At 39.3% G+C, this 25,749-nt stretch overlaps 4 protein-coding genes across 4 annotated transcripts; 2 read left to right on the top strand and 2 right to left on the bottom strand.

The window, feature by feature from the left end:
• The first annotated feature begins 1,490 nt into the window (after positions 1-1,490).
• Positions 1,491-8,235, top strand: LOC130161698 (delta-type opioid receptor-like). The gene is made up of 4 exons (XM_056365119.1): positions 1,491-1,687; positions 1,892-2,175; positions 4,695-5,047; positions 5,420-8,235. The coding sequence occupies exons 2-4, from the start codon at positions 1,931-1,933 to the stop codon at positions 5,947-5,949; spliced, it is 1,128 nt and encodes a 375-aa protein (XP_056221094.1). The 5' UTR covers positions 1,491-1,687; positions 1,892-1,930; the 3' UTR covers positions 5,950-8,235.
• A 2,256-nt stretch (positions 8,236-10,491) lies between these two features.
• chmp5b (charged multivesicular body protein 5b) lies at positions 10,492-14,006 on the top strand. The gene is made up of 8 exons (XM_056364170.1): positions 10,492-10,654; positions 11,275-11,379; positions 12,065-12,111; positions 12,249-12,342; positions 12,432-12,503; positions 12,965-13,073; positions 13,429-13,544; positions 13,645-14,006. The coding sequence occupies exons 1-8, from the start codon at positions 10,586-10,588 to the stop codon at positions 13,693-13,695; spliced, it is 663 nt and encodes a 220-aa protein (XP_056220145.1). The 5' UTR covers positions 10,492-10,585; the 3' UTR covers positions 13,696-14,006.
• A 42-nt stretch (positions 14,007-14,048) lies between these two features.
• fastkd3 (FAST kinase domains 3) lies at positions 14,049-18,660 on the bottom strand. Its single transcript, XM_056364169.1, has 7 exons — positions 17,359-18,660; positions 15,544-17,028; positions 15,348-15,433; positions 14,867-15,041; positions 14,709-14,778; positions 14,476-14,590; positions 14,049-14,320 (listed from the first exon to the last, which is right to left on the bottom strand). Exons 2-7 carry the CDS (start codon positions 16,997-16,999, stop codon positions 14,222-14,224), a joined length of 2,001 nt encoding a protein of 666 aa, XP_056220144.1. The 5' UTR covers positions 17,000-17,028; positions 17,359-18,660; the 3' UTR covers positions 14,049-14,221.
• A 148-nt stretch (positions 18,661-18,808) lies between these two features.
• On the bottom strand, positions 18,809-22,271 carry myl12.1 (myosin, light chain 12, genome duplicate 1). Its single transcript, XM_056364171.1, has 4 exons — positions 22,131-22,271; positions 20,070-20,269; positions 19,641-19,802; positions 18,809-19,329 (listed from the first exon to the last, which is right to left on the bottom strand). The coding sequence occupies exons 2-4, from the start codon at positions 20,251-20,253 to the stop codon at positions 19,157-19,159; spliced, it is 519 nt and encodes a 172-aa protein (XP_056220146.1). The 5' UTR covers positions 20,254-20,269; positions 22,131-22,271; the 3' UTR covers positions 18,809-19,156.
• Between the last annotated feature and the right edge of the window lie 3,478 nt (positions 22,272-25,749).

Here is a 25,749-nt window from a genome sequence, read left to right as displayed (position 1 = left end):
TGCAAAATCAATCAATTTGAATCCTTTAGATATTTTTTTCTTTCCTCATGACTTCATTAAAACCAATTTTGTACAAATATAGTAAAAGATAGCAAACCTTTCTTTAGACAAACTGAGTTTGCACATTTGATGAAAAGTGACAAAATACAGAAATGACCATTAAGCTTCTGTTACACCAAATAAAAATAATTTTGCTTTTTATGAAACAATTATTTAATTTTATACTCTATACTTGTGTCTTGGGCCAGTTAGACTGCAGAGAGGTCCATTGTTTAAATGTGATTTATTTTTAGATAATTCATGTTTCAAAATGTTGCCTTTCCTTTAATTTGTTATTGTCGCATATCTATTTACTCTTTATTGACATCATCATTTCATTTTTTTATCATTTCTATCTCTTGTGTGCATTAGTCTCCAGTTGTTTTACTGTTTATATTTGTTCCGTCAGATGCTCCTCACACATTTGTGCAATTTGCGCCAGCTAACATACTTCACCAGCTATCATTAGTTCACTAACAGCCTGTGGTGCTATAGTCTTGCAGGATAAAGGAGAGCCTGCTTCTTTGCACCACACTGCAGGAGCTCCTTTAAAACAGAGAACCAAGCTCGATACATGAGGCTGAAGGTGCAGAGTGGAGAACACCACTACTCTGTATGTATTTAAACAAAAATCTGCATGTTTTTTAAAAAAGCCCGAGATAAAACATTCAACAGTTTGCTCTTAAAAAAAATCAAGAGAATTTAGTTTATGTTAATAAAACAGCAAAATCCTGAGATCCAAGGCTGAGGTGCTAGCATTTACTTTTAAGAATGAAATGAAGGTGAAATGAAGGGTCATCCTGCTTGCTGGTTTGGCTGGTTTGGCTGGTTTGAATTCTGCCTCTGTTGGACCTTGCTCATATATCATGTCCCTCTTCCTGCCCCTGTTATTATACTCTGTCCACTAAAGCAGAAATGCCCTGTGAAAATGTGCAGTGCTGTGTTCAGTTACGACCCTGCGGCTGAATATCATCTCCCATGCCTTTCCTCACCTCTGCCTCACTCTCAGGTTTTAATAGAAAGAGAAAATACAAAAATTGAGCCAAATTTCCTTTAAAGAAAATGTGTTTTTATAACATTAGAGCTGCTGAGACATGGACGAGACGATGTGTTTAGATTTGTGAGGACTGTAAATCCTCAGAGGACAGTTTTTTTGAAATGTAATTTTAATCATGGCGTTTCCTCTTTAAACATCTCCAACACAGAATTATCAGGGACCTCGTTATTATTAATGCTCTACAGCTTTTACTCCTCTGTGACATAAGACTGTGGGAAGCAGTGTGTCTGCCTGCGGGTTATTGTCATCGCTCTGTCATCTCTTATTTTGGGTAAAGCTTGTGTGTGTGTGTGTGTGTGTGTGTGTGTGTGTGTGTGTGTGTGTGCGCGCGTGCGTGTGTGCGCGCGCTGGGATCTAGCCTGATTGCATTGCGCGCCGCCTCTCCATCGGTGCGTGTGCACAAGCGTCCGCAAAGCCGCTGGCTGCTCCTCTCCAGGCGCGCAGTATCATCCACAAACTTTGACGAGCTGTAAGCTTCACCAAGGCAACAAAAACAAGCCGGGCTGAGTGATAACTGGGAGGACACGCTTTTAAAACATATATACACAGGGTATCTCAAAGGGAGCGCCCGCTAATTCGGGTTGATAAAAGGTGAGTAACCTGCCAGCTGATGTTCACAGTGCGCATTTTTCCTGAACGGCTGATGCGCTGTGTTTATTTCCGACTGTTGTGCATGATCAACTGGCTCCTGAGCCAAAGTGAAGTTTGTGCATGTACTACGTTTTCATTTTCATTGGGAATGAAATGTTGCTTTACACGCGTTTTTCAATCTCTGAATGCATTTTTTCCCCCTAGTTATCCACTTTTTTCCCAGCTGAACACACAGGTATAAAAATGGAAAGCATTCCGGTTGAAATTTTCAAAGAAGACAATAAGTGCCTCTCTACGCTTCCGGAGGACTGTCCAGTCAATTCCTCAGCCTGGGTGTCCGGATACTCAGAGAGCCGCAACGTGACCCACGATGAGAGCTGGGAGCAGGAGAGCATGTCTCCCATCATCCCCATCATCACTGCAGTCTACTCAGTGGTGTTTGTGGTCGGCTTGTTGGGCAACTGCCTCGTCATGTATGTCATCGTTAGGTAAGTTGTAATTAAATATGAGAAAATCTTTCCTTACATATTCTTTATGATATAGGCTACTGAGAAATACTCATAGATATTAGTTACAGTGATTTAAAGTTGCAATTGAAGTGGCTGCTTGAACTTTGTTGATGGGGAGATGTTTTGGAAAATGAGATTTATTTATGGGGAAATCTCTTTTGGCATATGCAGAAAAGTCTAATCATGCAATATTTTTGTTGGTGATAAAAAACATAAATAGAGTTCCAGGCGTTCCTACACACCCTTTGTAAATATTAATGCTTGAGGAGGAGGCGCTGGCACCAAGCCTTGGACTTTTACAATGACCTCTAGGCCATCTGGTCTCTATCGGAGTACGCCTTATTGTGCCTGCCTTCTGTTCGTGGATGCACACTACAGACAGACAGACAGGTACTTCAGAGACAAGAGATGTTGCTCTGATATCCACTTATGCAGTAAGTATCCGTATGTAATGTCTAAAGTAGATAAATCTTTGAGCTAGTAAGTGACAAGAGACAATAGTGGAGTTGCAAGGGTTAAGATTAATGCTGTCATTTCTCATCCGGCATTAAATGTGTAAAGCATGGCCATATAGAATTGATTTTTGCCTCCTTCACTGGTTAAGAAGTGGCCAAAACCTTCAACGTTGCCCATTTTATGAATCCAATAACCCTCAAGACCTCCAATATAATATAATAACAATAAACTATAAATCAGCTACATAGTCTGGTGGACGTGATATTAATTATAGTTGAAACCAGTGGTGCTTTATCAAGCTGATAGCCTGCTTGCAGCTCATTGGGTGTTATTTATGGTGTGTGAGAGCAGCAAATCTCCTTTGATGTAATGTGAAATGCAGCAGTGCCATCGAGAAAGCTTCGGTCCATTGACGACAGTTACCTCAAATCAGATTGATTGTGTCGCCTGAAATGACTTTACGTTTTAATATTTAGTTGCTTTGTGGAGGGCGATTCCACTGAGAGAAGAAGGGGTTCATGTTGATTTAGTGTAAACAAATATATGAAATTATAATTAATCATCCAAAAACTTGCAAAGTCAACATAGGCCATGTAGTAAACACTGAAACACAAATAACTCCACTGAGCATTTTTGCCATCTTTCAGCTGATTGTTTTGGTCTGATGATGCAAAACTTTATGATTTGATTTAGCGTTGCTAAGCAGCGTTGTTTCCTTCTCATTGCATGCAGCTGTTTTCAGCTGAAAGAGCTCTGATACACTCACTGTACGCTACCTGCCCAGCAATGAACAGCAGAGAAATTAGCGGCTAGCTGGTGAAAGTAGTGCAGCATTTAGCAGCTAGAAAGCCAAGTACTTTTCCCAGGATATGGTGAGCTCAAAACAAAGCATGAATACTTACATGCCCCACCTATACACTGTGCTGTGCTTCCTGCTGCTAACCCCAAGTGGCCAAGTCAAAATCAATTAATAAAGGTTCAAAGGAATATGTAGATATTTCAGGGCACTGCACTTATTCACTTATCTGCTGGGAGTGAAATGAAAAGCTTCACTCTCATTTCAGCTAATTAGATATAAAGTTACTGCTAGCAGGTGGTTATCTTAAAACCATTCTCATTTTGTACACTTCTGTTTTTGCACAGATTAAACAAATGAGATTTAACATGTTAAAGAGCTTTAGAGGTGCTGGTAGCTTGGACAGAGCAATGCTAGCTTTTTTTCAACCATTAGGTTCCTTGTGTTTATGCTAACCTAAGTTAGCATGCTATTAGCTGAAATGTCATATTTACCAGACAAACATGACAGTGGTATTCATCTTCTCCTCTAACTCTCTGCAAGAACGTGAATAAGTGTGTTCTCCAAAATGTCAAACTGTTCTTTGAAGGCTTTTAACTTCTCAACAATCTGTAATGCGACTATGTCATACATAACAAGAGGAAAAAAATAGGTTTGAGTAAGCTGCATGTGATCTGTGTGTGTCACACTCGAAACGACAGTAGACATAACACAAGCACAGGTTGTCTGGTGCTTACAGTGGATTGAGAAATGTGCACACGTTAACAACTTTGTCTATTATTTTTAATTTTGTTCTTCTTTGTTCTTATTAGTGTTTATTATTAACAACAAAGGCCTCACTTCCTGTGAGACATGGCAATTTTGTGTAATGCTATAAATCATAATATTTGAACGGACTTTATTTGAATCTCAGTGTTTCATTATCCTGTAGGCGTCACCTCTGGTAAAATTAAAACTTGAATTTTTGCAAAAGTAATCACATAGAGCTTTAATGCGGTCATAATTTAATGACCTGAAAACAAGTTGATTACACATGGCCTGCAATCAGAGGCGCTCTATACATAACAATGAAGTGTGAGTCATAAAAACTGCATTACTCATTCAAGGAAGCAGTGGACAATGTTTAATTCACAATGAGCCAAGTAGAAAGGCCTTCTACAGAATCAGCCAAGAAATGTTCGGCTGCCATGACGGGTCTGGATGGATGGGTCATCGCTCTCTCTCTTCCATTCTTCATGTTCAACAGGTACACAAAGATGAAGACAGCCACCAACATTTACATTTTCAACCTAGCGCTCGCTGATGCCCTCGTCACCACCACGATGCCCTTCCAGAGCACCGACTACCTGCTGAATACCTGGCCCTTTGGTGAGGTGGTTTGCAAGGTCTTCATCTCCATCGACTACTACAACATGTTCACCAGTATCTTCACTCTCACCATGATGAGTGTGGATCGCTACGTGGCTGTGTGTCACCCGGTGAAAGCCCTGGACTTCCGCACTCCGATCAAAGCCAAGATGATCAATGTGTGCATCTGGATCTTGTCCTCAGCCGCAGGGATACCTGCTTTTATTCTGGGTGGCACCCAGACAAACAGCGGTGAGGAAGTGCTTTCACCATCTCCCAATAAATTTTAAAGGTTTCTGTCAATTTTTTAGGCATCAGAGATCCACTTCGAGCGTGCACTGATAGTATTTTAAAAGCAGAAATGTATTCTATCAAGTCCATCCATCAGTTTTTCCATTAGCCACACATCATGCATCAACCCCTCCTGAATATAGATGATGTAAGAAAAAAGTGGAGTTGAGAGCAAAATGTTCCCTTCGGAGTGCAGATTAGCTGCTCCATAACAGCTTGCTAAAGTGATAACAGAAAGGAACAGAAAGGAATTTTATTTATGATAAAGCACAAGCACTTCATCACTTAGTTTACATTTTCGTCCTCCCTCCCTCTCTCTTTCTCCTCGTACAGGCATAACCGAGTGTGCCTTACAGTTCCCTGAGCCATACGTGTACTGGGACACACTGATGAAAGTATGCGTGTTTGTCTTCGCCTTCGTCGTGCCTGTGCTCATCATCACCGTGTGCTACTCCCTGATGGTCCTGAGGCTGAAGAGCGTCCGAATGTTGTCCGGCTCGCGGGAGAAGGATCGCAACCTGCGCCGCATCACCAGACTCGTGGTGGTTGTGGTGGCCGTGTTCGTGGTGTGCTGGACGCCCATTCACATCTTCATCCTGGTCAAGGCCCTCGTGAGCGTGCCGGAAACCACCGCCATCATGGCCGCCTACTTCTTCTGCGTGGCTCTGGGCTACACCAACAGCAGCCTCAACCCTGTCCTCTACGCCTTTCTGGATGAGAATTTCAAGAGGTGCTTCAAGGATTTCTGCCTCTCGGCCAAACTGAGAGGAGAGAAGGTGTCAGGGAGCAAAAAGACCCCCAGCAACGTGCGAGAGGCGGCTGTTCCCCTGGAGAACCCAGACGGGACGAGTAAACCGACATGACTAGCAGTGGAACTGTCTTCAATTTCCCACATTGGAAAAGAAGACTCTCATGACCTGTGCTTAACCCACATCACAACAGCAATGTAGACTGTAATCTTGACTCTATGGTGAAGGTTGACTGGATTTATTTTCCTGTCTCTTGATGTTTAAGCAGTGCCAACGATGATATGATTTCACTTCAGAGGTCAAATCATGAATTGTATTCCATCTTTTCATAAATCCACACAGAATCAAAAACATCAATGTCCTCTGCATAACAACAACTTCCTCCTCCTCCCCTCTGCTTTGACTTTTGCCCCTTTGATAAATGAATTTCCTCATGGCAGTTGTGATAAAGATTGTATATTTATTATTTCAACTTGAAGGTGGATGTGACCGTTTTGTGGAAGCAGGAAAAGAAAAAACAAATGTGACTAAGACTCTTCTTTAACATTATCTATTTTCATGTTAATCCTATAAGAAAGGGTTAATGCTGCTCATTAAGTATAGCGCTGCATCGATAAGTTGATTAATTGATCAGTCAATGGACAATAAATTAATGTACAACTATTTTGATAATCAAAAATCATTTAGGTCTATTTTTTTAAGCAGAAATGCCAAACATTTGGTGGTTCCAGCTCCTCAAATGTGTGGATTTGATACTTTTCTAAATCATACCTGATCGTAAACTGAATATCTTTGGGTCTTGGACTGTTGCTCAGACAAAAACAAGGACATCTGAAGATGTTATTGTGGACTGTGGGAAATTGTAGCAGGCATTTTTCACTATATTTTGATGTTTTAATGAGAAAACAATGAATCAAAGAAAATAATCAGCAGATTAATCAATGATAACAAAAATAACTTTTACTTGCGGCCCTAGGTATTAAAGATATCACTAAAAAATTGCACATCACAAACATATTGCATCAGACATCATCAGAAAATGAGACCATTTCTCAGGAGGGTTGCTTATTATTTGATGGCAAAATTAGCAAGGTGTTAATGGAAATAGTAACATTGAGGGGTCAAGTTTTGCAACTTCTTGCTTCTGTGTGTTTATGATGTGTTTCCTTTTAGCTGCAGTTTCTCTACGCCTCTCTCCTTTCCCCATCATTTCCTCCTACAATTTATCAATTGCCAAATGTGCCTTTAACAGTCCAGGATAACACGTTTGTAGCAGCAGAAAATGATTAACTGAAAGGGGTCAAACAGCGCTTCATGTATAAAATGGTTTTTTTTGGTTTTTTTTTGTTTGTTTTTTTATACATCTCAGTGCTAGTTCTACGAATCACTGACAGTAGATGTGCCAAAAACCTTTTCACCTCTGTGAAGAGTTTGGATTGTGCTGATGGACTGACTCATGTTTGACTTTGAAATGACTGAAAGGAAAAAAAGCAACGCTCAGTTGCATCAAAGCAAGTTTATCAATGAGGAAAGTTAAAGGGTAAATCCTGGATGTGCAATGTGCATTTAAAATTTGACAGAGGGCTCTCTATCAGCTTTGAATCTGGAGTTGTGTCCAGATCGATAAGTTGTTAAATTTATGGTATATAATTCAAACACATGTGCTGTGTACGGCTTTTACCATGATACACATAGTCCTATGTGAAATACTCATGCTATTATTGTAGAGAAATATTCTATCTGAAACCATGAATAGCTGTCTTAAGAAGTTGTGCACATGGTTTAATACCAATACCTTATTTTGTATAGATTACAAAAAAGAAAATCTTTGCACAGACATCGTTGAAACATACTGTATTTGTAGCATGTCCGTGATCATTGCTATGATAGTAAATGCAACATCAGCACCCTATATGCTCGATGGACTGTGCTGTTATTTTGAATGTACTGAAAATAGACTGTATTATATAATGATTAATCATGGTATAAACTCATCTGTCTCATTAGAAAAGAACTTCAGCTTATATTTAGGAAACCCATTTCCATAAACACTTTCAGTTTCACTGTTGTGTCGCTAAACCAGAGCATTGTGGGTTTGAGATAAACCTTTCTTTTTTTTTTAACTTAATAAATCTCTAGCTACAACATGTGTACTGGCATAAAAATAGATATAGCACAGAGGTTCTGTTACTTGACAAAAAATAAAAGACATTACTCTAAGAAACTTCACTGTGACCAGGACGTCATTATTATCTTTATTATCATTATTTTCAGTCTCTGTGTTGACTGGTTAAACCTGCTACTGTATATTGGCTTTGTCTGCTGTGAACTGAGCAGGAGATGTATTGATCAAAACATCCTGTCTGTCAAGTGCTTAATATTAAAGCCAGTTTAACAAATCCTCATCGATTCTCTTCTCTTACAGTGACAAGCTCATGTTGTTGTCAATTTGTCTTTGCTCCGCGTCATTACCTCTGGATGTCTCATTTTTAAAAGAAAACTCGGCAGCTCACAGCGGCTTATTTGAAGCACAGTTTGATGCAAGAAGAGAAGTTTATTGTTTTATGATAATTTTTGGAGATGAGTTCTGGCAGGAGGCCTGGAGTCTTCTGCCGGCTCAGATTTAGTCTTTTCCTGTTTGCCAGCAGCTCCCTCCAGAGGACAGAAAATGGCATTACTAAATAAAATATATGTGGTCTGGTTAAAGAAAAAAGAAAATCCTACAGTGATTGATAGTTGCATGCACATAACTTGGCATATGCAGAAGCTTCACTACAACCACCTATATTAGTACTTAAATGAATGACATAAAGTATATATAATATTAAAGCTGGTATTCAAATTGAAGGGATTTGCTGCTTTTCTCCACCTCATATTATCATGAATTTGGAGAGCATGGATTAATCTGCCTGGGGGGCCCACCAGAATTAAAAATGAGCTGCAGTTATCAGATGCCCTCTCCATGCACATTATTCCCGTCTCCATGTTTGTTGTGTGGTAATTGATTAACACAAAGAAATGTAGCTATTTGCAAAAATTTAAATACAACATCTGCTGAAATAATGAAGGTCCTAAATATAGTTTTTTTCATGGTGAAATTCAGTCAATAGCTTCATTATTTTCCACATTATGTCTCCTGCAAAAATAAAACTTTTTCTCTCTCTCATCATCTGTTCAATTACCCAATTATATTTAATACCCACAGCCAAAGGCTCCTAAATTATAATATGACTATGTTATTGCTTTAATTGTGTCTATTAATACCTGTTTAATTTCATTTTATATTTCTCCAACATTTGTTATTTTTTCCAAAATGCATAAGACCTCATTTGAAATATAACATATTTAACATATTGTAGTTTCTGAAAATGTGCTTGTTTTGCATGTGACTACAACCCAACCTGAACTACATCAGCTCATGATGTTTTTTTTTTGTATTTTTCAGTCCTCGCATGTAAAAAAGTAATATTACATAAAAGGATGTACTTTACACAAAAACACTGAAAAAGCCATCATTAAGTCTTATGCTCGTTTTCGCTCGTCATCTAGTTGCAGAAGTGAAATCTGCTCCGATCTTTACAGGGAGGCCTCCATGTTGTAGCCACAAAGCTAACAAACAACAGCAGACCAGCTAACACAGCCACAGGTGCAGAGAGAGAGTGAAGTGAGGGAAGATTAGCAGATACAGATTGCTGGGTGGTCTGCTTTGGACGTCTCTTGAAGATATTCATAACCTGGAATACTTTTATAAGGAACACTTTTGATGTTTTGTGATCTGTGGACACTTACGGACTAAAGGACTACAAATGATGGAGGAATGGAGAGAGAATCGTTTTTCTACACTTCTAAAGGTTAAGTAGTCACCAACCTCTGCTGGTCCTGAATGCTGGTAGATAGTAATAAATCATATTTATGTGCTTACGGTTAGCGCAAAATTAACGGAATATTTGAATTCTTGAGACTCTTACCGATCTAACGATGTACAGCCTGTGTTTATTGACAAACGTTTCGTTTACTTTGTCAGAACATGTTCAGAACTTTCTGATCTGTCCATTAACGGGCCAGCGGGTCGTATGAGGTTGAATTATGTCAAAATATTGCCACAATTTAAAGCCAATGTTGTCCCCTGCAGTCTGTGGCCCCTGTCTCCAGTCAGCTGAAAAATAATCAATAGTGTAATAAATAGAGTGAAAATGATACGCCAGCCTAACGTGCTCATTGTGTGTTGCCAATTTAGTACTTTTACTTATTTTTTCCTGATGCAGTTGTTGAAATGTTTTTCATTGTCTAGTTTCCCTATACGCTTTTATTATTGTTGATTTTTCATTGTAAGCTTAAAGCTGGGCTTGCTGCACCCCAGTCACCTTTCCGGTCACTTTGATTAGCATTTTGAGTCTGTTTTAATTTATTAGTCTAAGGTAACAAACAACAAAACAAGTAAATTGATAATAAAGAGTCTCATTATTAATATTTTTCAAGGTAAGGGGCTTTAATACAAACACAATAAATTAAGAGGTTAATGGAAATACAAACAAAAAATATTTGAACTCGAAGCAGATAAACACTTAAAAAGTCTGATTAAATATTAAAACATTGCAGAGTACTGTGGAGGGCGCGGCTGATTGAGTAATGATCACGTGACCCCTCTGACGTCTCCTGAAAGTCACTTCCGGGTGTTTTCCCCTCAGCTGGACTGTGACGGCGAGCTAACGCAGCTTTCTTGTACATTTGAAGCCTTAATTTCGCCAAAATGAACCGTATATTTGGCAGAGGAAAACCAAAGGGCCCACCGCCGAACCTTACGGACTGCATAGGAAACGTAAGTATAAAGTTTATACAAGTTTTCTAACGCTGTCTTGAGCGAAGTAAACAAAGATGGACCCCTTCTCGACTGGGTCAGCTAACTCTGTTTATTAGCAGAAACGAGGCCATGGTTTGCCATATTTAACTGGAGTTTGTCACAGTCACCAGAGTTTAGCAGCTCATAGATCAATAATTTGTTACATTACTAATCGCAGACAGGATTATCAAAATAGGCGTTTTTACTTCACACGTGTAGTGATAATATAAGTCGATAATCAACGAATTTGACTATAACAATATGTTTGTGTTGAGGTGATGAATCAGCGTTAGTTCATTTTAAGCAGGAATTTGAGCCATTTGACAGACATACAGCAGAAACCATGTTATTCTCTCAGTGAAACGGCTGACAACAACCAGTTATACAGGTTATTTGTGAGACGAGCTATTATTAGCACAGTTGACGTGAAGCAGATGATGTATAGTATTTACTGGTAATCAATTATCCTCAATTGAGCTACTGTGTGTAAAGGAGCAGGCCACAAAATGAGTTAAGTCATCATGAGTTGTTTTAAATGATCCTATTGGTAATAATCACTCACAAAAGCTGATGCCCTGTTCTCTGTTCTCCACTTTAAGGTTGATTCCCGGGCGGAGTCCATTGACAAGAAGATTGCCAGACTAGATGCTGAACTTGTCAAGTACAAGGATCAGATGAAAAAGATGAGAGATGGGCCTTCAAAGGTGAGAGTTAATGTCCAGTGGTGCTGTAAAACAAAAACCTTGGGGTGCTACCAGCCAGAACCAAAAGTCCATTCAGTTCAGATATAAATACAATCTCATCATTCACAAACTTTCTTCTTACATTTTTGTTTTCAACATAACACACACATGCTGAGGAAGACAGAGCCTGAACTGTTGGTGTGTGTAGGTTATTAAAAAGAAAAATATGTAGAAGCCAGTTTGTGACTTCTCATCCTATGCTTTAATGCTGCAAAACACAGAAGTGAATACAGATCTTCTCATTTTTATAGTATTATGATACACTTCAGTATCATTAGATATGGTTCCCTAAAATTTGATTTATTTCAGTTCCTGACAGTAAGAAAGGTTAACAAAACAGTTTTTCATTTAACAAAAGACGTCAAACCTGGTAAATGCCCAAACAGAATTTAATCTAAAATTGGCAAAAATTGGATTTAAATAAGGAACTATCTCGTCAAAGAATAATTAAACAAAACCATGACTCGGACAGTCTTTGGTAGTCTGTCCTACACATAAAATATAGGTATAAAAAAGTATTGAGATTCATTACCCAAACTTACTCATCATATACTTATGATATTACGTATCCATAACATGTTTATTGTTTGTGTCGTTCTGTTTATTTCTATTACTTAAGTATTTTCATTCATTTTTCTTTTACTAGAACATGGTCAAGCAAAAGGCTATGAGAGTTCTGAAGCAGAAGAAAATGTAAGTAAACCTAAGTGTTTTTATTATTAACCATGTAAAATAAATTTAAATGTTCAATAGTTTTATTACTAAATCCAGTTATATATTCCCTCGTTCATCTATTATAAGAGCCTAACTTTATGTTCTCTGTTCTACAGGTATGAGGGCCAGAGAGATAACCTCATGCAGCAGTCGTTTAACATGGAACAAACTAACTACACAATCCAGTCCCTGAAAGACACTAAAACCACGGTAAGAAGCATGATGATGTTTACATCCAGGAAACTAAGTAGTTCTAGGAAAAAAGTGTTTTTCTGCTAACAATTTTATTTTCTTCTCAGGTTGATGCCATGAAAGTCGGCCTCAAGGACATGAAGAAAGCGTACAAGAACGTGAAAATTGATCAAATTGAGGTATTTGTTTTTTGACCATAGGTTTACTTCAGCAGGATGTAATTCTTAGTAATAAGGAGACCATATAGTGGCCAAACCTAAAGTTGGTTATGACAAATACATATACATTTTTTACATACAGCAAATGATATTGTTTCACAGTTAATAATTGTGAATATATTCAAAGATGGTGAACTCCTATTTGTTTCCTAATGAGGCTGTTATATCACTGTTTAATTAAAATGTTGGGCGACAGAAAACATTCCCACAACAAAAGGTACCACACGTTGTCTGAAGCTCACAACCAGAACATTTTATTAGCCATTAAGTTTCTGAAACACGTGTTTCAGTTGTGAGCATGGGACTGTGCGTTGGACCTTAATTTGTTCAGCTTTCAGCACAATGAAAGTCTTTGTGGACTGTCTTCAGAGCAGATGACAGATAGAGAAACATTTTAACCCTTTATTGATTGTAATATTCAGGACATTCAAGATCAGCTGGAGGACATGATGGAGGACGCCAATGACATCCAGGAGGCGCTGGGCAGGAGCTACGGCACGCCTGACATTGATGAAGATGACTTGGAAGCAGGTCAGGAAAACATCATGTTTCTTTTTTTTTTCTGTGATGTCATGACAATATTACTGAGTCCCAAGCTGCAGAGATGCTGTGAACACATCTAGCTTTGTAACACATCACAGTGAATATTTAGTGCGGTTTTAAGGTGATGGAAGCTGCTGTCCTTTACTAAAGTTGTATAATAGCTGTGACTAATTGATTTACAGATTAAATTAAAACAAATGAGTGCCAGAGGCAAAGTCAAGAAACTATTAGCACCCAACTAATAAAAATAGACTCATTAAATGCATTGTCAACCAAGACCCTGACAGTGCAGCCGTTAGTGATAGATATAACCTGATGATAGCTTAAACTGTTGTGTCCACAGAGCTGGATGCTTTGGGAGACGAGCTCCTGTTGGATGAGGACAGCTCGTACCTGGACGACGCCGCAACAGCTCCTTCCATCCCAGAGGGTCTGCCCGGTGACAAGTCAACCAACAGGGTACGTCACAGTTTTAGGGTTTTTTTAGTTTTATATGAATTTCATCATTAGTTTTTACGACACCTTGGTTTGATTAATGGGAAATCCTTTTTTTTTTCAGGATGGTGTTCTGGTGGACGAATTTGGCCTTCCTCAAATTCCTGCTACATAAAGAAGCAATCAGAATACTTGTATTAGCAGTTACTAGTTTTACATGTATCATAGCCTTTTTTGTATTTACCCAAATTACACTCCCAGCCTTAGAGGGCAGCATTGAAAACCAAAGCATTTTCTGTCCAACGAATGATGGAAACTCTAACGTTAAATCAGGTTCCTTAATTAAATCTTGTGATTATTCTATATAGGTGAGCTTGTTTCATATGTATCTGAGGTGATTGATGGAATTGGGATTCTCTTAACTTTGTACAGTTTCTGCAGCATTGTGTTGCTAAGAACAAAATAAATTATATTTTTCAAACAATACTTCACTTGGTGTGATACACTGAAGTCATTCAAAAGTCATCATTCATATAAAAGTCACTTTATTGTAAAGTTATATAATGTAGAGGTGCATAATTAATAACTTAAAACACATTCATTTGATAACGAGTAATTAGCAAAAATAAATAATGATTTCTTTAAGTGAGAAAAAAGGCTCATTAAAAGTAAAGACCCCTGATATCACATTGTTTTTATCATCACCAGTTCAGCCTGTAAGTGTGAGGAAAGATTTTTTGGTGCAGGTACTCCACCACACTGGTCATGTTTTTCAGTTTTTCAAATTCATAGTAAGGAATCTAGAAAAGAAAAAGAAGAAAAACATCATTAATACTTGTATTTTATGTGCATCTTAGGTGCTAATAGCAGATGTAGATTGAAATCTGGCAGAAAAGTGCCCAGAGAACACACAAACAAAGATTTTAAAGCAGAAAAGTGAATGTGAGGGTCTCACCTGAACAACTTCATATCCCAGAAGCCTCAGGTGTCGCTGCTTGATGGCCTCTTTTCCAAGCAGCTGTCTCTTGTTTGTAGTGAACCTCTTTTGTCCATCAATACAAAGAGCAATCCTGCAATCACACATCAGCTTCAGCTCTCAAAAGATCAACTTCAGATGGATTTCATATCTAATACATCAACAATTTTGAGCTGTCAACCTTAAACAATATAAAACGTGAAATCATTTACCTTTTGTACACATCACCATTGTGACTGGCAGGCAGCACATATCCCTCTTCGTCAAGTTTTAGCTCCACATCTGCAAGAGTGGAATACATTTTCAGCCGTTTGTATATAGGACTATAGGAAACACTTAGGAGATAAACAGCTGTTGTGTTGTGTGTTACCGAGTGTGTAGCAGTATGGCGTCAGAACTTTGGATCCAAAGTACGAACGAGCCCCGAGCAAACCAATCAGTCCATTTTTCACAGAGTGGTACAGATGTGTGTCCACCGGCGTCTCCAGGGAGCGTCCGGACATGAGGAAAGACTTGACGCGGTACTTTGAATGCAGCTTGGGGCCCTGATTACAAAAACCAAAAAATAAGACACATGAATACATTCACACTTGAGAATAATATAACTTTAAACCCAATTAAGAAACATTTATCTTTTTTTCCCCTCTTGTTTACATGTTTGTAAGTACATTTTTCATACACTAAGGTTACAGGTGCAGGTTCTATCACAGATAACTGGAATGCACTGAACCTCACATACTGATGGCGTGTTAAGGCACAGGGTGTGTATTCATGTTTCTGACTACCAATTATTCCTTTGCCATTCTCATCTTAAACGTATGTAACCCATGACAAAGTTTTAAATCCTCTACCTCATAGAAAGGACACTCCAACTTCACAGTCATGTAGAGCTGGGTCAGCTGTGACAGGATGAGCCGATCCATTCCTGTGCCTTGCTCTGCAGGACAAAAATAAACACAAAAATGTAAATGAGACAATGATTTTATCTTTAATTATGCACTCATGGCACATGCATAATTATTGCAGGTGTCTGGCAGGGTATTTTACCTTGCAGCTGCTGGAGGAAGTATCTGCTGAAGACTTTGGAGACAAAGTTGACAGGGAACCTCTCCACCAGGATGCAGGCGTGGAGCAGGTTGAGCAGCGTTCGAGGCTGGAAGTGTGAAAAGCGTGTGTGCAGGATGGTTTCAACTTTCCTGAACATGTTGCCTGCGTTAGGCGGGAGGTATCCCAGCTTCCCGAAAGCCATGATCTGCCTGGCAACCTGGCTGGTGTTGTAGTCGTCCGCTCGGTACACAAAGCTTTCAGCAACAGCGTTAAACACAGTTGGTGACAGGATGTTCCTCCGGCCAAAGAACTGCATCACCTTGGTAACCGTCTCTGGGTGGGAGGTGAATGCCATTGTAGGGACGTACTTCTCCATAGCCTGCACAAAGTAATGATCGCTGTGGCCAAAGTGGATCAGCGCCCCAACCACAAGGGTGAGCTCCTCATCAGTGAAGTGAGGTACATGCTGCACAGCCTGCTTACACAGACTGATCACTAGAGGCATGGCCTGGGTCTGGTTCAGGATCACAAGAGTACTGAGCAGCACGCTGACAGCAGCAGGATCCATACGAGAGGTCACTTTCACGGCGTGGGTGTGCATGGCATTCAGCAAGTCTCTGTATTTTCCATCTTCACCAATGCAACCTTGCAGAAGCCTATATACAGCAACGAGATCTGATAGGCTCCACTGGGCAGGCTCCTGCTTCTGGATGTTCACCATCACCTGCTCCAGCATCACACAGCCAGGACCCTCAATGGCTATCATCGCCTGGCCTAAGTTACACAGCTGCCCCACAGTCATCTGCCCCCTGTCTAGTCTGTCCTGGCTCTCAGACACCAGCCGAACCATCAGAGTGCTCCAGGGATCCAAAAAGAGGCGTGTGCAGGCCAAGAGAGCTGATACCAGCCCAGCATCCGTCAGCCGGCCCGAGTCCTGCTCCAGCTGGAAGCACAGGGCCCTGATGGTGTCCTTCTCCAGCACTGTGGGGTCCTTCAGAGAGGTTCCCTCCTGCTCCAGGTCGGCCACACGGTGAAGTGCTGCTGCAGCCATGGTGTCAGATAAAATCTCCACTGAGCGCAGCAGTTTGAAGACCTGCCGATATGAGGAGCAGCTGCCTAGACGCTGCTGGAAATCCTGCTCCTCTGTAGCTGTGGGTCGATGCAGCTGGGTCAGCGAGAACCGGGGAACTGAATCTCTGTGGAGTCCCACAGAGCTGCTGGCGACAAAGGCAGGCTCCCTGGCGATCGTGGTCAGGCTCCTTATCCCACAGTCCGGCTGGAGCGCCCTACAGCCCTGTCTTCTGATGCACCGGCCAGCTGAGGTGCACAGACAGGCTGCACATACGGGCTGACCTGCACTGCTGGTTCTCAGAGGGCTGGCAGATGCAACAGGAGGATGACGTTGAATCCCGAGCTGCCCGAGCCGCGGAAACCTCTGGATAAGCTTTAGAGCCATGACCCCGGTCCAGGATTCCTCAGACCCAGCTGATTCACAAACAGCGAAAAAGAAAACTTTAAAAACAAGAAAAGCTTTACGAAGCCTTGTCAGAGGACACGATGTCGATAAATTATTCCTACATAACAAAACTACTAGCAATATCACTGCTCAGTCTCCTCCCCCTTCCTTACTCCGCTGTTAACTAACCAACCTTGAAGGGAGCTGTTAGCTAACGTTAGCCACTTAGCTATAGCTTCCTCGCTATACCACATGAATCACACTTCTATTCCGGTTATTAACGTTTCTTTAGGTTGACACTTAAGCTCAGAGTGATACATAAATTACAAATGACAACGTGGAACTGGCAAAATTCATACCTGGACCTTTCCAGCAGCGGCAAAGGGTCACAGACTCACAGAAACCGCCGGCACAGAACAGGCAGACCCAACGTGGTATCGTAAGGAACGTGAAGCGTTCAGGGCACCTCGTAAATGTGTAATCCGGTAGTAGTCTCGGAAGTGCCGTGACTCAAACCTGGTGTTACATGTTTTTAGTCGAAATTAACAGCAAGATTGACTATATAACAGAAATAATGCCTCCAGAGACGCATAAATGGTTAAGCTGTACTACAGGTAGAGATTTGTTAGCTTTTTATTATCTTTTACTGTAAAAAACATTATTTTACTGCAGGCTTAACTGCTACTACGATCTTCTCAATTTAGACTGTCCGTCCCGTAAAAAAATTATTCGATCAGTACATCACTTAACCAAGTCACTCCAATAACCTCTTGACTTTTGTGGACTTGCTCATGCAATTCACATTTTCCAATAGCACATGAAGGCAGCACCATGCCAATTTTAATCTTCCATGGACACACTAGAGGGCGATATAATCCATGAAACAACTGCATACTTCAATTCCACACTACTTTTCAAAGGTTGGTGAGTTTGTTAACATTTGTCAATTTAATAAATAATTTGTAGACTTAAATTAATTGTTTACCATCAATATAATCATTTTGACTGTCACTCTCCACCAAAAATCAGTAGATATTAAAACATATCCTTGCAACAGTTGAAGTCCCCATATAGTAGTTTGCACTCAGTTGTTTGCGGAAGTCTGTGTAAATTGCACATTTTATTTCTTTTTGAAGTGAAATAAAATAAATACAAACCCTGGAGCAAATAGATATTTAATGTTAATGGGGGCTATAAAGTTAATTGTTTGTTTTATCCAAGTAATTTTGACCACAATTTGACTGCTGTAATTCCAAAAACAGCAACCAGTGACTGTCCACATTTTCACTGGGCTTTGAACACTGGGCAGTGTAACTTCTGAGCTCAGGCACTGCTGCTGAATCAACTATAACCTGATGCAGTCATCGGCTGGGATGAGCTTTATCATGCTTGTCTGGTGACTCAGTGTCCAAACCCTTTGTTTGATAAGGATTTTTATTACATTAGGCCACTCCCTGTATGACGTAAGTCACCACCACATACCGGTGATTGTAGTAGGTTTTCCTTTCCCTTTAAGGGGTTCAATTGAACTGTGCCACAGCAATACACCCCAGATTTCAGTGTAGGCTGTGGTCATGTTAACTTGCTCGTTTACAGAAAGAATTCAGCTGATGCTAGTCTGCACATGCTCAATGAATTTAATGAGGAGGGAGGGCAGACTTGTCGAGACTTGACAAGCATCTGAAGAGGAGAAAATAGTGCACAAGCTTTTCAATCGGTTAGTCCCAGGAAAAAATAAAGACAGATTAATGCAAAACTTATTTCAGTTGTCATTTATGGAAGGGGGGGAAAAAAAAAAAATCAGCAAAATACAACTTGATAGAGGGCTTTATTTAAAAAGTTTATATTATAAAATGGTAAAAATTCAGCTATACCCGATCACATGAATTGCAAAGATTTATCCCTTAGAGCTTCCAATATGCTGCCACTTCACATCTTCACAAGAGAAAAAAAACATTTCACGACCGACTAGAATTTTGTCCTCTCATTCGAGATGTTTAGATTTGGCAATACTGGAAGTTCACAATAAACAGAGTGGATAGTTATTGCTTTGGTTTGTTTAAAATGGGTTTTATACTGGAGAGTTGACACATGCAGCACGTGAGCTAGCTGACAAAGAGGCGAAGAGTGTGAAGAGGAATATGCTGGTGGGGCTCTTTAATCGTCCTTATCCTTGGCACCATGCTTTAGGATGCGTGTGAACTCCACGTAGTTGAAGTTGCTTTTCTTGTCAATGGGGGCCTCCCTGAAGAGCTCATCCACCTCTTCGTCTGTAAACCGGTCACCCATTGTTGTGAGCAGCTCTCTGAGGTAATCTTCCTGGATGAAGCCTGGGGAGGAAGACAGTCAAATCAGATAAGAAGTCAGAGAAAAAGACAGCCTGAATAAACAGAGACTTCTCCTGGACAATTTTCTTTTGCCTGAATGATTCAATTACTGTCTTTTAAAAGACCCTTTGTCTTTCTGCAACTGGATTGTTTTAGGCAAGTCAAGGCAAGTTTGTCTGTATACACTTTTTGAACACAGCTGCAATTCAAGTACTTCGTATAAGGGTGAATTATAACATTAAATGGCTACAAAAAGCAAAATTATTGTTTTTTTGTCTATCAACAGGAAAGAAATTACAGCTGTCAGAACTTACCTGTCCCCTCCTCATCGAAGCAAGCGAATGCATTTCTGATCACATCCTCAGGGTCTGTGCCATTGAGCTTCTCTCCAAACATGGTGAGGAACATGGTGAAGTTAATGGGTCCAGGAGCTTCATTCATCATTGCCTCCAGGTAATCTTCAGTTGGATTTTTACCTGTATAAAGAAACAAGTATAGTGCACTTAAAATTAAGTTTTAGGATTAACAACCGCATAGGTGGTTTTAAGTACAAGTGACATAAACAGATGATTAAAATTCAAATGTGTTTGCTTAGAGAGCTAGTTTTCGAACTGCAAACATTGCAGGTGTACACCCAAACGAGCAAAGTGCAGAGCTGCTTACAGCTTCATACCGACATGTTTGTTATTCGACATCAGCTCATCCTGAAGCAAGTTACTTGTCTCAGAGACTTGCCCACTCACCTAGTGAAGCCAGCATATCGTGAAGGTCCTCTTTGTCGACAAACCCATCACGGTTCTGGTCAATCATGTTGAAGGCCTCCTTGAACTCCTGAATCTGAGACTGATCAAACATGGCGAAGACATTGGAGGTGGCGCGCTGAGGGCGCTTCTTTGTGGTCTTTCCCTTAGCCCTTTTGCTAGACATTTTGACTGTTTTATTCCTGTGAAATTTAAAAAGACAAAAAATACAAACCTCAGATTATTTACAGTCAGGTATTGTGACAACCAGGGACTTACTAATACATTGTGATAATTAATAAATAAATAAATAAATAAATAAATAAATGCCAAATTTGTCAATAATAAAAACAACTTTTAGTAGTACTATTTTAAGTACAGCAAACATATGCCTCAGTGACATTAACATGACAGTTGACAGTGCAGAAGAAAAATACAAAATGTAAGCCTGGCCTGATGAGACAGACGATGAGAATACCCACAGCATACAGGGAGACAATCTGATCAAAGGTATAGTGAATCATGCTGTTACTCAAAATAAGATTTCGTCATTCATGCTCACAACTCAGTGGCGGAGTAATTTAATTCTCTGGCAGTGAATCCCCAGTGTGGTGTCCCTCACTGAGCTATAAATGGGAATGTTCCTCATCTTTCTAGGTTGATCAGCTCACTGCCTTCACAGAGGGTAGGAAAGTTACTGATGTGAGGACAGATGCCCTTATCAGGCAATGTCTTGAATGTAGACTTGAATGGTCCTACAGCTACAATTTTGTGTTGACCGACACCCATGTTTTAGCCACATGGTACTTATGGAAAATGGACTCAATCAGCTTGGACAGCAAGGACAAATCTAGAGCTGGGCCTTGCATTGATGCACTGTCAATATGGTGATCTGGCTAAATATGATCTGGTAAAATGGTAATTGTTTAAGTATGAAGGTTCAATAATGCATGATCTGAGTTAGGTCTGCACCTAACTTTGTTTTGACTATCAACTGAGATGCAAATTTCAATGACTAACCGTTTAGTAGATAAACTGCCCATCACAAAGCCCAAGGCGACATCTTTGAATTGCTTCTTTTGTTTGATCAATAGTGTAAAATCCAAAAATATGCAATTTGCAATGAAAAGGAGCCGATTCTCACAAATGAGATGCTGACAACAGCAAATGATTGTTCTTTTACTTGAAAATCATATCTGAGATGTCTGTTACTTTAACACCTCCATTAGTTCAGAGCTGCACATTTTGCTGATCCTAGTAAAAATCTTATATTGCAATAGGTTTAACTCAAAATGGTAAAGTCTCTGTTCGAGAGTACAGACAGTAATATTGATAGGTGTTGTTTGAGTTTTAGTCATACATGATAACTGACCGCATGTCCTTGGGTTTGGGACTATTGGTTAGACAAAAACAAAACATTTTGAAAACAGGCACTTTTCACTATTTTGACGTTTTATACACGATTAATCGTTTACTCTAAAACATAAACGGCAAATTAATCTACAATAAAAATATTCGATAATCGTTGACTTGATTATAACGTATGCTTTTGACTGTGTTGTGCACTTTACCGTGCACACCAACAGTTATCTTCTTACAAAACCAATTCCTCCTCATAGTAGTTTGTTTTAGTAAAGAATCTTACCACAACACCTAACGTTGGCTCGACATTAAGTACGTACATAGTCCTGATGGTTCGCGGCCTAGTTTGAGCCACATTAAATAATTAGTGTTCATAAATCTGTGAAATGTAGCCCTCTGCAAACAGGTTTACATGTAGATTTAGATTTATAAAGCCAATAGTTAACCACATAAGCCTATAAACTACCCGCTTATTTGCAGCTAATTTGGAATCACTACGTCAGCTGTCGAGGTATTAGCTACGCAGCTAACAGTTAGCCGTGTTTTCAATGCTATTAACCGAACGCTCAAAATGGCACGATAACATGTTATTCACATATACAGTTTTAATAATGCCAGTACCTATGTTCTATCATGGTAGCAGAGCATTTATAACGTAGCTAACTGTTGTATACAGAACAATAAAAGGTAAAACAGTCTTACCTGACTTCAAACTGACTTGTCAGCTAGCCCGATGCTGCTCTTCTTCTCAACCACCGCCCTTCACTTCCTCATAATAATGTTGGGTTCCATGCAGAACAGCAGAACAAACCAATATAGGAAAATAGGGGGGTCAACAAGTATGAAACTATTATTAATCGTTTAAAAAGCAATTCATACATCGTTTCTGTCTGAATCCTATAATTTCTTACACTTTACCACACTATACTTGAAAAGGTATCGTAATGTTTCGTAATATTTCAGTACTAGTGGTAATAAAACACAGCTTCACCCCCCCGGTGGAGTAAATGTAACTTCCACAAACGCTCCCTTTGACATTCCTGGATATGCCCTTTTAAGGACAGAAAGAACACATCCTCCTTGGCATTGTGCAATTAAGGCAAGGTAAAGCTTAAATGATGGGGGAAATAGGTGTTACCATCAATCATCCAAAAATATTTTGCCATTTTTGTTCAGTTTTGTCCCATTTTTTATGTAATGAATTATGCCAATGGTACTTTGCTGGTAATTTATTACCACTTCTTTGAGGTTGTTTTAATCATTCAGGTACCTGTACAAGGAATTTTGTTTTGATCCGATAGAAGCTAGACTATTACTAGGACCAGGATCACTTGCATAATTATCAATTTCAATAGTTTTTATTGTTGAAAACAGCTAATGTACTATCATGTAGGAGAGAGAAATCTATTTATGTATTTTTATTATTTATTTTGATCATTTTCTGATAATTATTTAATCACATGAATGTTTAAACACAAGACAGTATTCAGTGGTGAATAACATAATGTTCATAAAATCCTCTCTATACTCAAAGCAAGACTTCATCAGTATTATTAGTACTTTGGGGATCGATCTGCCCATTTTATACACTGCTGAGTAGTTTGCAAATTTCCCCCTGGGGATCAATAGACTTAACTTAACCTATGATAATACATTAAATTTTTTTGGTAAATATACTGTATGTTATATTAATTTTCAGAATCTGAATCTAAAGTAATTGAAAAATTTGGTACAGTAAGAGTTACAATATTCTCCTCAAAATTGTACTTAGTAGGCTACAGTACTTGAGTAAATGTACTTATTAGATTCTTAGATATCATTGTTCAGTAGCATGTGACAGTTGTCTTTGACTGTTTATATTGTATGTTTGGTATTCATTGCTGTCAAAATGTTTTGTTCTTCTTTCTTGACCAGGTTTCACTTGGAAAGAGAGGAATCTGAACCTCAATGAGACTTTGATGTTGCTTAAAAAAAAGTGAAAGAAAAAAATGAAAGGAAGTTGATACACTGAAACCAAAACAATAAGAGAAAAAATCTTGATAGGATGGGTAATAATAGATACTGACTGCCCAGTGTGGGTCAGACAACAGTTGGTATCCGGTCATTGCTGTAAAGAGGGGCTTACTGCTGCAGGGCTTCAGCAGCATGTTGTGGAACTGTTGACTCACAGGTTAAAACAAGCCACATCTGTCTCTTTGTCCAGCTGTCATACCCACTTTCAAAGTTGATAACAAAATTGGTGAACATGTGCCATGAGTCATTTATAGTCGTGCTATATGTTGTAACCAAACAGATTAGGTCCGGAGCTGTATAGTCCAAAAACATCATAACTGCTGTTATTGAAGAATACAATAGGAGACTGTTGGGGAAAAAAATAACTTAGATAATGACAAATATCATTAATGGTTGTCTGGTTTCTCAAAGGAGCAAACTAAACTCAGTTCATACTATAATGTTGTATTAGTGAAGGAAAAAAACAGATCTTAATTGGAATTAGAGTGCTATGGTTTCAAGAGAACTGTTAACTGTCGGACACTAGAAGAAGGTTCATTTCATTTTACATGTTTTACAAACTGAAACAAACATACATCAGCCAGGAACATTAACATTTTCTACTTTACTTCTGTGCATTCACAAATCTAGTTTACTTAGAAATTGTAGTGTTGCATATAACCACTAGAGGGTGCTAGTTTCATAGGAAACCTTTCATTTCCTCAGTGTTATTTAGATTATTGAGGGAAATTCATAATTTTTCTCAGCATGTTACCCAATCCCGTGAATTTGTTCATGTCTACAACTGTTAAATGTTCACATGGTCTCAGTCTGAGGCCACGATACAAAACCAGACTTGAAATAGTCCTAACAGATCCCTTGAGACCTCCATACAGTTGGAATTTCCTGGACAGCTGGACTCAGAGACATACTGCTAACATGAACTAGATTCATCATATTCACTTAGGGAAATTTGCCGGAAACCAAACCATTCATGTATGTACAGTATGTGGGAAATAGATTGAATAATGCAGTATAATACAACTCCACTTTTCCGTAGAATTGAGTCAACACCATTCTGTCCCAGCATCAACAAAACTGGACATTACAGGCTTTGCAGTGGCAGAGAGATTGTATTGGATCGTAGGTAGGCTATAGGTGTTGATATTCCAGTTATGAAGTGATAAAATTCACTGCCAACAATGTTAAAGCCCTACTGCTAAAAATATTTAGATAGAGTCATGTGGCATAGATAGGCTACTCCGTGGGATGAACTCATTAGGTGACTGTATGGGAAGATATTCATTTGAGTTTTACTTATAAACTGGAGGGTTTCAGGGAAAAGACTCTCCTGTATGAGTTGTGAGTGGCAGTTGTTTGGTAATTGGGGCTTACAGTCAGATCAGTGTAAAGCCCGGGATGTTTGTGATAACAGCTATAGAGAGGCTGTATACTATTCTTTGACATTCACTCATATTCACTAATCCTATAGGTTACCGTACCTTTATGTGCCTGACAGGGTACTAAGACACGGATTTTATTTACAGTATATAAAGATAAAGGATTTACAAAATACTCAGTTATGATGAAAATAAAGGAGGCAATATTGGCAAAATGATGTAGTGGGCTGTGACATATTATATTCCACTAGTAAAATACAGCATATTCCGTATTCATTAGACAGCATGTAGTGTTGTGACCCTGCTTGATGTCTTGTTTTAGTTCCCCTCACTGTTGATCTCTTTAAATGGGCCTCATCTTCAGTTTGCTGTAACATTTTAGGTATGTAGTCATGCTGACTGTTGTGTGGGAGGCGTCAGAGGTGTTCAAAGAAATATCTGTAACTTTGCCATGGAAACTTACCACGTGTTTGTGTTGCGGAAAGTTTCCCGAACAATGTCCAAACATCTGGCCTTTAACAAACTTTATTTACACAGGTAAGTGCTTTTGATTCACGTTCAATTCATTCTTCATCACTTTTTCATTGTAGCATCAAGAGTGTGGAAAAACATCTGCCAGTGAAGTCTGATTCTTTGATTTATGGCACAAGAGGGGACATTTGTGTACTTCCACAAATGACTGAGACTGAAAGAGAGAGTGACCAAGAGACAGTATACCTGGCATTTGTTGTATGTGAAGCAAGTAACAATAGCATAGCTAAAGTTAGTAACAGTCACAGCTGACACTGCTGTGGCAAAAACACAGCCTATAAGTCAGCATGGTCTTCACGGGCTTTAAAAGAAATGAGAATATAACAGATACTGAATTCAGTATGAATAGAATAAAATCAATACCAGCATATCAGGCCTCTAGGTTTAATGAGGGTTTG

This window comes from Seriola aureovittata, chromosome 20 (assembly GCF_021018895.1).
Source record: "Seriola aureovittata isolate HTS-2021-v1 ecotype China chromosome 20, ASM2101889v1, whole genome shotgun sequence".
NCBI classification, from domain to species: Eukaryota; Metazoa; Chordata; class Actinopteri; order Carangiformes; family Carangidae; genus Seriola; species Seriola aureovittata.
The sequence above is the reverse complement of the archived record's forward strand: the minus strand, read 5'-3'. Positions and strand labels throughout refer to the sequence as shown.

What these genes read in the sequence shown, in the direction of transcription:
- LOC130161698 (XM_056365119.1), top strand. Translation starts at nt 1,931, where the DNA reads ATGGAAAGCATTCCGGTTGAAATTTTCAAAGAAGACAATAAGTGCCTC. An exon ending in GTCATGTATGTCATCGTTAG is followed by an intron (nt 2,176 to 4,694) that starts GTAAGTTGTAAT and finishes CATGTTCAACAG; the next exon opens with GTACACAAAGATGAAGACAG. An exon ending in TGGCACCCAGACAAACAGCG is followed by an intron (nt 5,048 to 5,419) that starts GTGAGGAAGTGC and finishes CTCCTCGTACAG; the next exon opens with GCATAACCGAGTGTGCCTTA.
- chmp5b (XM_056364170.1), top strand. Translation starts at nt 10,586, where the DNA reads ATGAACCGTATATTTGGCAGAGGAAAACCAAAGGGCCCACCGCCGAAC. An exon ending in TGAGAGATGGGCCTTCAAAG is followed by an intron (nt 11,380 to 12,064) that starts GTGAGAGTTAAT and finishes TTCTTTTACTAG; the next exon opens with AACATGGTCAAGCAAAAGGC. An exon ending in TGAAAGACACTAAAACCACG is followed by an intron (nt 12,343 to 12,431) that starts GTAAGAAGCATG and finishes TTTTCTTCTCAG; the next exon opens with GTTGATGCCATGAAAGTCGG.
- fastkd3 (XM_056364169.1), bottom strand. Translation starts at nt 16,999, where the DNA reads ATGGCTCTAAAGCTTATCCAGAGGTTTCCGCGGCTCGGGCAGCTCGGG. An exon ending in CTTCCTCCAGCAGCTGCAAG is followed by an intron (nt 15,434 to 15,543) that starts GTAAAATACCCT and finishes TTTGTCCTGCAG; the next exon opens with AGCAAGGCACAGGAATGGAT. An exon ending in TGGAGTGTCCTTTCTATGAG is followed by an intron (nt 15,042 to 15,347) that starts GTAGAGGATTTA and finishes TTTTGTAATCAG; the next exon opens with GGCCCCAAGCTGCATTCAAA.
- myl12.1 (XM_056364171.1), bottom strand. Translation starts at nt 20,253, where the DNA reads ATGTCTAGCAAAAGGGCTAAGGGAAAGACCACAAAGAAGCGCCCTCAG. An exon ending in CGATATGCTGGCTTCACTAG is followed by an intron (nt 19,803 to 20,069) that starts GTGAGTGGGCAA and finishes TTCTTTATACAG; the next exon opens with GTAAAAATCCAACTGAAGAT. An exon ending in CTTCGATGAGGAGGGGACAG is followed by an intron (nt 19,330 to 19,640) that starts GTAAGTTCTGAC and finishes CTTCCTCCCCAG; the next exon opens with GCTTCATCCAGGAAGATTAC.